Here is an 11,394-nt window from a genome sequence, read left to right on the forward strand (position 1 = left end):
CTAATTGCGCGGTTTAGAAGTATTTCCTTATAATTTAAAACATATCTACGCGTAGATCATGATGTTCTGTTAGAATCGCTGAAAACTGTTTTCGCGAACGCGAACTGGCTACATAAACCGTGAGAGCAGCATGGCTTTTCTAAGTACCCTTGCTACCTGTAATGTCTGACCTTTTGGCGTACTTGGTTTATGGTGACAGCAAAGCCGAGCTTGACAGGAAACTGTACCCTTTTGAATTGAAATGGAAGGTCAGTGGGAATAATTGGAATCCGAGGTATGATGACATTTTCTTCTTAGCGACACCCGTTAAAATACTGGCACCAAGTAGATTGTGCCCTAAAATTGAAATAGACTATGGCGCGCGTAGGCCCTGCCTTAGACGCCGAAATACGGCACTCATTATTGGATGTAGTATTTGTGTCGAAATGGCGTATATGTTATGAGTGAGATATTAGCTGTTTTTGGGTTGGAGCTACCATCTGTGTAATGGCGGATGAAGTCCGCCACATATCATTTCGGACAAAAAATGTATCGCTTTGTTTTGCATTGTAAATTGAGAGTTGGTTGCCATTATTTGTCCTTTTACGCGTTTTATGTAATAGCGCTCTCACTATTTTGCCAATATATCTTCGATTGACTATTATTTATCCCTACAAGGAGACATGAAGCTGCGATATACCGCAAACTACTTCAGTCATACTTATTATTATGATTAAACTTATTCCATAAAATATATATTAAGTAAATACAAACACGTTTAATCAAGGGTTTTAATCCATAGGTACGACAGATGGACAGAGATTTATAACGGCACTACAGAACCAGAACTCTTAAACTATCTCTATTTTCTGATAACATGGAAATAGGGACGGGACCTTTACAAATTTGAAATTTTCTCTTGATTAACCTAATTACTCGTTCCACATGAATACACACATTGGCAATTTTCGGAGGTTGTTTCTATGTTAACAGGGTCAACTTGGCTTTTTCCTTTGGTAAATGCAGGAGTTTCAAGATGTCCCTTAAGTACTTCCACCGAATCCCTAATTTCAAAAATCTCTCTCTCGCGAATTACGTCACCAGGAACCATAAACGTTTAAAACGCCACAAATCTCAGTTAAAAACTTATTACTGGTTCGCCCACCCTAGGCTTCTGAAATATATGAGACTGTTCCCTGAGGTGAAATTCCAATCAAAAATTTAACGGTTTGGTGATGTTTGTAATTAGACCAACAGCAGGCAGCATTGGATAGTCCTGATGGTGTTCCTGATTGTGATAAAAATGTATATTTTGCACCCAGGTGTTATCATTTAAAATAGTAGGTTTCGGTTTGATGTCAATGCCATTTTTGAAATTGTCACGTTTTGACGTTTGAAATTAGAAAAAGTACTTTTGTAAGGAAATACAAGTGAAACAATGTGTGTTAAAAATTCAAGTGCTGCTTTCACGGTATGGTGTTTGTATAAGTTGCATATTTTGCATGACATTTGCGCTATGTAAAAAGATCTTGTTTTGCGTGTGGCAACATCGGCGAGCGCAGAAAAAATTGGTCATTAGAACGATTGTGAAACTGAACTTGCAACAGTTATTATTTACAAATTGTAAGTAAACTTTAAATTATGATCAATAGTTGTCGATAAACCTACCTAATTAATTAAAAATACATATCGGTTATTTTTTAATAAAAATAATTTAAAAAATATAGTGATAGTGACACGTCGAATTTGTCACATTTACTTTTGCGCACATGTTCGTAAAAGTAAAACAAATGAACAGTAAAGAAAATTGCTTCTTTATGATCATCGCTTCTGATCGAGAAATAACAGTTTGAGTTAGACTGTCAGAGTTGGCGCCACCTCTTATGTCACTTAACAGGGCACCATATCCGAAAGGTTAAATATAAATTCACATGTTCTTGCAAAAAAGTGTAATATTTCAGATGATTAACACTATTTGAACAAAATTATGACAGAGTGTTTTTATTGTTTTAGGAGTCGCAAAATAATCTTAATGATTCCTGCTCACCTTGTCAGGAAATCCAAGCAGACAGTAGCGACTTTGTAAGTGATGGTGCAGATTCGAAAACACTGAAATATCAATATCAATCAGCTCAAAGAGAGCAAAATGACCTGCGAAGAAAAATTGCTATTCTCGAGAAGAATTCTGAAACGAACCAAGCAAAAATATTAGAATTGAATCAATCATTAAATGAGGAAAAAGAACTAAGTGGCAGCCGATTAGTGGTATGTGAGAAACTGAAAGAAGAGCTTATGTTTTTGGAAGAAAAATGGAAGGAAAGTAATATCGAAAACAAAAAACTGTTACAACGAGTTAACGAGCTAGTAATATGTATTGATAAAAAGAAAGAAAGTGAAACGCGAGAACTAAATATGGAAAAAGAAACTGCTTGCACTGGAATCCCACCCAACGAAGCTCAAGTTCAAGAAAACATGCCAGAGGCATCACAAACCGGGACCCTCAATACAGTCCCACACTTAAGTGCTTCAATTAATCACAACTCATGTTCGAGTATTCTGAGCAATGAAGAGCTTACTAATATTGAAGAAGAACTAGTGTTATTTAAAGAAAAGTACGCACAAAGTTGCGAAGATAAATTGAAATTACAAAAGGATTTACTAAAATTAAGGGTGCAATATAATATGATGTGTGATAGCCTGTATAATAAGTACTTTTGGTATATTGGACCATTAGTCATTATAGTCATTTATCTATTGATTAGGGAGTGGATTTCTTGATTAACGATGATACTGTTATTATTTTTTTACTTCTTGTTCGAATTTTTAATCAAAATAATTAATGAATCATAAAATATTTTCTCAATTTTTTCTTTTGTCTTCAGTGAAGCTTTAAATGAGTCATAAAACTTACTGTTTGGCTGATGCGCTATGTGTAACAATTATAGATAAATTTTTGGTCTGAAGATCAACTTTCTTTTCGTTGTTGAAGAGTGTTATTCCAAAATGCATTGTCATTGGGTGCTAATCAAGTTCTGGAGTGTCAAAATCCAACTCTGTAGTTTGAAAACTTCACGAAAAATTCCATGAATACTTTTTGAAATTTTAGAATGTTATTAATTGCACATTTCACTAGTGGGAAAGTTTTACCAATGTAATAATATTATTTGTATGACGTTAGGTTAAGCAGAACATACGAGTGGTTTTGTATATTTATATTATCATTTTACGATGCCCCACTTTTAACATACGAACTTTTTTGCTATTTGAACTAAAGCATTTATTCAAAAGTTTGGTTAGTTTTATTCAGTTTATTAGTCCAGTTCACTTTTATTAGTCCCGAATCAATTCTCATGTTAAGCAACTGAAATTCCTTGTTTGAGGGGAGTTACTGGCACAAAGTTTAAGCAGAATTGTCTAGTCATCCATTACAACAGTGCACAGTTGTGTGGATTTTCAATGCTTTTGTTTATGTTTGTCTGCTCTTTTCGAATCGAATGTATTTAATGAAAATTGTCGTCCTATTTTAGAAATCTGCGAAAAATGTCATCTGATTACTGTCACTGTTAGTTGTTAGTGTGGCATGTGACACTTGCTGTCATTTTTGACATACCCTTTAAAACTGGCTAATAATATAATATAATCCGATAATTGTGTTTTGAATGAATGCTTTAACTCAAAGAAGATAACGTTGTCGGCTTTTACAAGTGGAACATACTAAAATGATATCCACTACCTTATTTGCATCAAGGTGACAAACGGAAATATTTATTATCTGACTATCTTCACGGTGACACCAAAGTTCGGGAGACAACTTTTTTATTAAACTTCAAAATTCAACAAAATTATACACCATCGAAAACCAACAAAATTCTCTACAAAATACAAAAACATTATTCGAAATGTCCACCTTCAGCGGACGCACAGGCGTGCGCTTGCGGAAATTTTAGACGATGGTCGCAAGTGTTTTTGTGAGAACGACTAATTTGCGAAGTTCATCGGGTTCAAGTCGAGCGAGTTAGATGGCAACAAAGTCCTGTTTCACACGGCGATTTAGTTTGTTTAGCAAAAATCCATGGTCGACCTCGCATAATGAGCCGGCGCCGGACCCAGTTGAAGTGTCTAGCGCCGATTCTTGAAGTGTTGCCGGCTCCAGGAGATCACGACGTCCTTTAAAATGCGTTCTTGGTAGATTTGGGCGTTTATCTTGACGCCGCCCCAGCGGCGTCTTCCCGTTTTTCGAAATTCCCGCCTACGCCATGACCGATTTCGGAAAGTGGCGTCGCTGACCTCGCTTTTTTTTTGTAAAAATTCATTGTTAGTCTGAAAGAGCAGAAAATTCTGAACAATACCAAGTGAGATCCGGAGGTTGTCGGTCGTTGGCGACGCGCTCAATCGTGAACACATTTTCGTCGGTGAACAAAATCGACCCGAAGGACTTTATTCGATGAGTCTCTGCGCATTCTCGAGTCGTACTCGCTTCATTCGCTCATCTAAGTAATGACCTCTTCCGAGCTTGTAGCTACGAAGCTTTGGGCCTTCCCTGGCTATTTCTCTGACCGCCTGTCTGTTAATACTCACCTCCTTGGCCAGTTTTCTTATTCACTTTCCAGGATTCCGGCGAATTCGACATCTCGGCTTGTTTAGGTTCTCGGGGGTTGGGCCCAACTCCTCGTACCGCTTAATGGTTTTGTAGATCGTGCTTCTTGCAATACGGAGGAGTTTTGTGATGTCAGCCGGCGACTTGCCCGATTCGAATAAATTTCCGACAGCAAAACGGTTTGTTTCACGGCTCATAGCTAAAAACGTAAACATAATTTAACATGGGAAACAAACGTAGCTTGTAGAGAATGTAACGAGCTATAAAATAAGCTAAACGTCAACAACACACAATGTCAAAAACACCATTGACATTGAAATTCACGAAGTTTATTTCCGAACTTTTGTGGCACCCTGTACAATCACAAGTTTCCAGAACTCGAACATGTGTAAATACAGATTTTCTAATATTATGTTCACCCAAGGTAGTACTGGTTTAGACACTTTCGTATTGCTTCTATATGTTACGTTCGTAACAGGTTTATATAGTTTATAGGTAAAGAATAAGCGGATAAAGTAATGTCGCATTTTTGTTCAGTTGAGCTTTCAATGAGAATCAAACTTTTAAACGCTTAAAAATTACTTTACAATTTACTGTTCTGTATGATTTTGCAATTTTGTTGTATCATAGCAGTTTCAGTTAGTTCCGATTAACTATCAGACATAATCACTAATTTGTTATTGCAGATATAGAGCTTTTTTCTATGAAATGTGGTTGCGACTAAGCGATTACAAGTTTAATAAACAAATAATTTTTTATTTAGACAGAGAAAACTTTAAAAGTATAACTAGACTAAATTAGATATTGTCTGTTTTTATCGACGACCTGTTGACATTGTTGCTGCAGTACAATAAATCCATAAATTCAGAAAGTCAATTAAATGATATTTTAAAAAAGCACCATTAGAAAATTTCCGATTTAAAGATTTCTGCCTGGAATAATATCAATGATAATCGGAACGAACAGTGCGTGGGCTATCGGGGTACCAGGGATCATCAATGTGTATGATTTTGCATAAGCGTGCTGGAAAGCAACAACCTTTCAATTTGCTGCATGGTTCAGTGATGCGAGTTATTGAACGTAAACGTATGAATTAATCGTATCGTATTTTCCAAACCAATGACGTTACTGTTCTTTACAGGTTTTGATCCCACATGTGGCACATAAGTTTTGTCAAGAATTTTGTTGGTACCATCCGAACAATAAATCATGTAAGATTTTTGAGGTTCGCTAACCTCAGGCACCCATAGGACCGATTTCGAACCTACTAACTCTCATTACCTGGGTTTAGCGACCGCACAACCTGCAATTGAATCACCTAATTCGAACGCAAAAGGACGGATCTGTTCGGCGTCGCGGCTATTTTCAGGTTAAACCCAGCTGATGGAAGCTAATAAGCTCTAAACCGTTCCTGGTGGTGCCTGCCCCATCTTTAAATTGGGATAAAAACCATATAACTAAACGTTACAATGGTTTACTAAATTTAATGTGGACGTTCAAACAGTAAAACCACAATATCGGTTAGATATTTTGAACAAATTTGCAAAAGTAAAATATATTAAAACTATTTATTAGCAAAGTTTACAATCTCTCAGTTGCCAATCCATTGCAATTTTTAAAATTATAACAAATTAATTTAAACTATATATTTTAAGCCACAATGCTCGTTTTTTTAAACATTAGTTCTGCTATTTTCGGAGCAAGCAATTCGGCTGTAATTATTGTAATTAATAGATATAATCTGTAAAGGTAAACAAATATACTGAGGTGCTTCTAAGTCGAGAGTAGAAGACGTAACTTACGAACTCAGTCATGTAAAAATATTCGCGATGTCAAAGCAGGATCAGAAGTTGATGTATGCGCACACGTTGATATTTGTTGCACTACTTTTCAAATATAGATGTAGACTAGTTGAGTCAAGCAGGTAACACAGTAGCGTTTTTTACGTAATTTAGGAGACTTGTAATATAATTCGAAATTAGTAAAATATATAACCACACAAAAAATTGAAATTGTAATAATATTGTAAAATTTACCGTAATTAACTTGGGCAATTTACTAGCATTAAAAATAACTTGATTAAAGTAATATGACATAAATAATTCCAAGGCATTCTTGTAATATTGGAAAGATACTTACAAGTGAGTTTGGCTCTCTTAAAAAGAACTGATTCTGCCGTTTTTCAAAATCGATACCAATCGTATATTAAGGGAAGCTGTAGTATTTGGTACTTAAGAAAATATATAAAAAAAATTTAAAAGGATCCGGATACCTCGCGACCCGCTTGAAAAACCGGTTAAGTCGGGAGCGTGTTTTTTTGTCTCTAAATTTGCAGTAGCAGCCCTGTACGATTTTAATATGCGATTCCTGGTAAAAATACGCCATTAAAAATTGTCTCTAAGATGTCAATTGTCCTATACATTCCCAATTTTTTCGAAATTGTTGAAATATTTTGATTATTTTTGGTAGGTGTCGAAATATAAAAAAATGCGAACTCAATACTTATGGGCAATGCTGCTAAATACTATGCACCTACCGTTTTTTTACTAAACATGCTAACTTTTTACTAAACATAACCAAAAAAAATTGAAAAATTGTGAATGTATAGGACAATTGAGATCTTAGACAATTCCAATTCTTTTTCAGAATTTTTAATAACGTATATTTAACAGGAATCGTAGTTCAACTACCGATGGTAGCGCTGCAAAACATCAAGTTTCTCGTTGTAGAGTGACAGTTGAGGCTTATCAGACGTGTTTTTTATTGGAGTTGATCACATCTATAACATAAAACAATACTTACACACTTTTCGATCTGTTTGTATTTCTTTAAAAGCTTGCAAACAAATCACAATCAGATATTTTTATTTTTTAGAAATTTTTGTTTGCATAAAACAGGTTGAAAATTTTCGAACATTTTTTCGATTCATTAATCTGGCTAAAATCGGAATATTATAGGTTCTCATTGTGGCATTCTTTAAGTTGATTTGTTATGCCGTATCTAACCACCTGTCAAGGACTAGTAAAAAAATATTTTGGCCTTTTTTCCAGCTTTCATAGTTTTCAAGAAAATCGCGAAAAGGTGGTATAGCCATGGGCTTCACGATGTCGGAGGCCTCGGTGAGATCTAGTAAAAAATCGGAAGTCCAATTGCACTAAGCACAATAATTTTGAAGCTATCGATATAAATAACTAACGGCTATTACTTTATTTCGACAACTTTTTTATTATTAAAATATTTTAGGAACATTTATATGACAGCTATAATTCAGTTTACAACTGTTCTTCTGATTTCATCTGCTGCGAACTGATGAAAAATTTCACCAAAATTTAATGTTTTACATAATTCGCTTTCGATACTTAAAGCTGGATTTATACACTGCAGTTGTGCCTTTTGTTGTTCGTAGTTTGCAGTTGTCGCCGTTCGAGAAATAAATATTCGCGAGCGCATGTAGCAATTTATAAACCCGGCGTTGCTTGAGTTTCGTCGTTTCCATTACGTTTCCATCCCGTTGATAATTAACCAAACACTGCTAGAGAGTTTTTTTCTTTAAGGTGTGCCTGCATTTCTTGATACTTGCCCGACATGTTGCTTGCGTTGGCATACGTTTGACCTCGACAATTTTCGATATCAATAGAGTATTCTTCTAAAAGAGATAAAACTAAGTATTCCCGATTATGACTAGAGATTCGTATACTTTCAAGCAATACCGAAGTACAATTGTTAATTGATCAACGTGTGACAGATCTGGGGTCGAATTTACTACCAGTTCAAATTACTTGGCCTATTTTATTCCCAAGTAAAATTATGAGCTCTTCATAAATCGTTTTTGATAAATACGGTAATAAGCCAAGAAAATTTGCATTTTCGGAAGGTTTCAATTTATCATTCGCTCCTCGAAATGGAAGTCCGCGTTCACATAAAAAACGAACAACCTCAACCACTCTTCTCAAACTGATGTCCAATACGTGATTTCTTGATCTACCAATCTAAGAGACTCTTTATCAATACCCTGTTTTTAATCCATGTACTGTCGTCAGGTGATCATACAGATTTCATAGTCGGTACTATTCTTGTGACAGGCAATTTTTTCTGTAACTTTTTTCCAATTTGAGAATCCGTTCTTGATTAATATAATGTTTTTATTCTGAGAGAATAATTTGCACGAATAGCAAAATATATTCCCTGTTGATTTCGTTAAAGTTATATTTATAAGCCCTTTTGGTGCTTTAATAAAAAAAAACTTTAATAGCCCAGAAAGAATTTGTTCTTATACCTATCAGACACAGAAAACAGCAATCAAAGAGTCGCAGCTGCAACTGTTGATACAAAACGATACATATTCTGACAGGGGAAAGTTGAATCTATGTAACTATCAACAATTCATAGAGCTGAAGTTGACACCGTCATTAATAAGTCGTAGTTTAAAATTCAACTTGTAGATCGCCCATCCTTTACTTGCACGGCTTCCATATTGTATGAATCTTACATTCACTGCTTTGTGCGACTTTTGTATCTGCAGTATTAAAACTATTTTCTGTTGTTAGTTTGTCGGCACCTTCACTGCAGTTTCTACAAACAACACTATCACTTTGACTTGTAAAAAATTATATTATTTTTGGAAGTTTATTTGTGCGTTCTTCTCGTTCTATAAATTTACTAATTTACGCTTCACTGCTCCACTTTCGTTTGTTTTTGCACCGAAAAGCACTGCAGAGTGGCTGGTACAATTTTAACGTGCGGTTATCAGCAGCGCCACTGAGTGGCCCGTGCGAAAAGGCGGTGATATCGGACCTTTTTTCAGGAAAGGGCCTCTGCAGGGATGGTAGCCCCGGGCCCTACCACAGGTAAATCTGGCCTTGTGTAAGATACAACCCTGAACCAGTGGTATTCGGAACGATAGGGATATGAGTATTCATATTGTATAAGAAATAAAAAGTGAGCATAAAATAACTACTGGCTTTTATATACAAATTCATGGTTTGCGGAGTTCGAGAAAATACGAATATTATAAACCTCTCGATGCCCAACATTTTGAGATCATTCAGGACAAGAATAAGCTACTTGGACAAATCCGGTAATATCAATGCTGTTCTTGTACTTTTCTTCCGTTATCTTCAATCAATTCAATTTCTTTCTGACTTCGCTTTTTATAATTGTTTTCGTATTTATGAACATTTTGAGAAAACCTAAGACAACATAATCTGAACATGAAGAATCATGAATGTTGTAATTTGTAGTAGCAACCGATAAGTAGAATATTTTATTGTTTATATTAAAAGGATATCTATAAGAATATTTTGCAATACTTGCGTTACAAACGAATTTAAATATTATATTAAGGAGTCTATATTTAAACCTAAAACTGTAGAGCTAGTAAAGTAGTAAATAATGGAGATAATAGTAAATAATCTGTTATATCTGCAAATATTTGGTTAAATGTTGGCTACTTCAAAAATATTTGTTAGGCTTACCAGATACTTCCTGCAATGGTTGTTGTAAATTATTATCAGATGTATGTTATTAAAAATAACTTTACTTATGTTGTAATTTTTGCTTCAAAACAACCTAAAGCTTAGTCGTAGTTATATTTGCTTGCAAAAATCGCACTGGCAAATTTTTTGTTTCGTATCTTTTACCGTGAAATGACCCTGTAAATAACTTGTCTCCTATGCTAAAATGCCTATCTACGGCATTAATTTTTTTTTCTCAGATTTTACTGGATAGTAGTAGTAGTAAATAATACGTTTTCTCAACAAATACGACAAAACTAATAGTCACACTGTACGCACAGAACACCTCTGAACTGTTCTGACTGTACGTGCTGAAATAAAATTAAATATCGCCCAAAATGCAGGATCTGCCCCACAGTTACATGGATTTTAAATGGGATTAGGTGTTCACTTCTCTCTTTCTATTCTAGTCTTTTATTACAGATTGATAAATAGTGCTCCTATTTTGCAATAAGAACGAATTATTTATCAAAAAGTAATCAAGAACTATCACCTAGAGGGTTCCTGCGACACACTTAGGCTCAAATTGTAAGAGAAAATTTCAATTAGTAAAGAAATTAATTTGAAAAAAATACCTTGTCGTTTCGATAGCTATTTTCTGCTATGGTTATCAAAAGAACCTAAATGGACCTAAAAAAGAGTATGTTACTAAATTGTGTAACAATAGTAGGATACAGTATGTGAAAATTCGCTCTGATAATTCATCTGTGCAAATTGTGAGTTATGTGATTATTAAAATCAAATTCAATTTTTGAGGCAAAATACCCATCAAGCGGTTTGTAAAAAAAATAATCACTATTTGGGTTCTACAAAACCACCACAAATATAAATGAATTGGATTATTTAATTGACATTGGTCAATTGCAAAATGAAACCATAAATAATCTTCAAAGTCACCGCAAAACTACACTACAGCAATTTTTTTTTCAATACCTATATAAAAAATTGTTAAAAAACTTAAAAGTTTTTAAAATAAAAAAAAAGTTTTTAAAATATGAACGTTGAGTTGGAAAACACTCTAAACGCAAGGTTCCTAAATTCTACAATTTGAATGATCCCACAGAAAGCTTCACTAGTCATCCACTATCATCCACTGCTAGCCAGCGTTTCGAAATTTCGGACGCGTTCTAAGTTTGGTGGTTTGGTAGACTAGCGCATACTTGTCTTCATCTATGGCGCATATATCGCAATCGGCTCCTTGCTTAAATGACATGCGCAAGTTAGTTTGAGGTTACGTTCACAAGGATGTGGCGAACTCTATCCGCCACTTCTCAACTAGCAGCTCCAACCGAAACGCCAGCTATA

The 11,394-nt window shown here is 34.9% G+C and overlaps 1 protein-coding gene across 1 annotated transcript in view; it reads left to right on the top strand.

Annotated features, from left to right (window-relative positions):
• Nucleotides 1–5,452, top strand: part of LOC109537618 (sarcolemmal membrane-associated protein) — a gene marked incomplete at its 5' end in the record, with an annotated part of 30,421 nt that extends 24,969 nt beyond the window's left edge. Inside the window, 1 exon segment of the mRNA XM_048663818.1 lies at nt 1,993–5,452. Coding sequence (XP_048519775.1) covers nt 1,993–2,757 — 765 coding nt within the window.
• Nucleotides 5,453–11,394: the final 5,942 nt, after the last annotated feature.

The sequence above is a fragment of the Dendroctonus ponderosae genome, unplaced genomic scaffold (genome assembly GCF_020466585.1).
Source record: "Dendroctonus ponderosae isolate FM_Combo_2020 unplaced genomic scaffold, Dpon_F_20191213v2 Dpon_F_20191213_2, whole genome shotgun sequence".
NCBI lineage: Eukaryota > Metazoa > Arthropoda > Insecta > Coleoptera > Curculionidae > Dendroctonus > Dendroctonus ponderosae.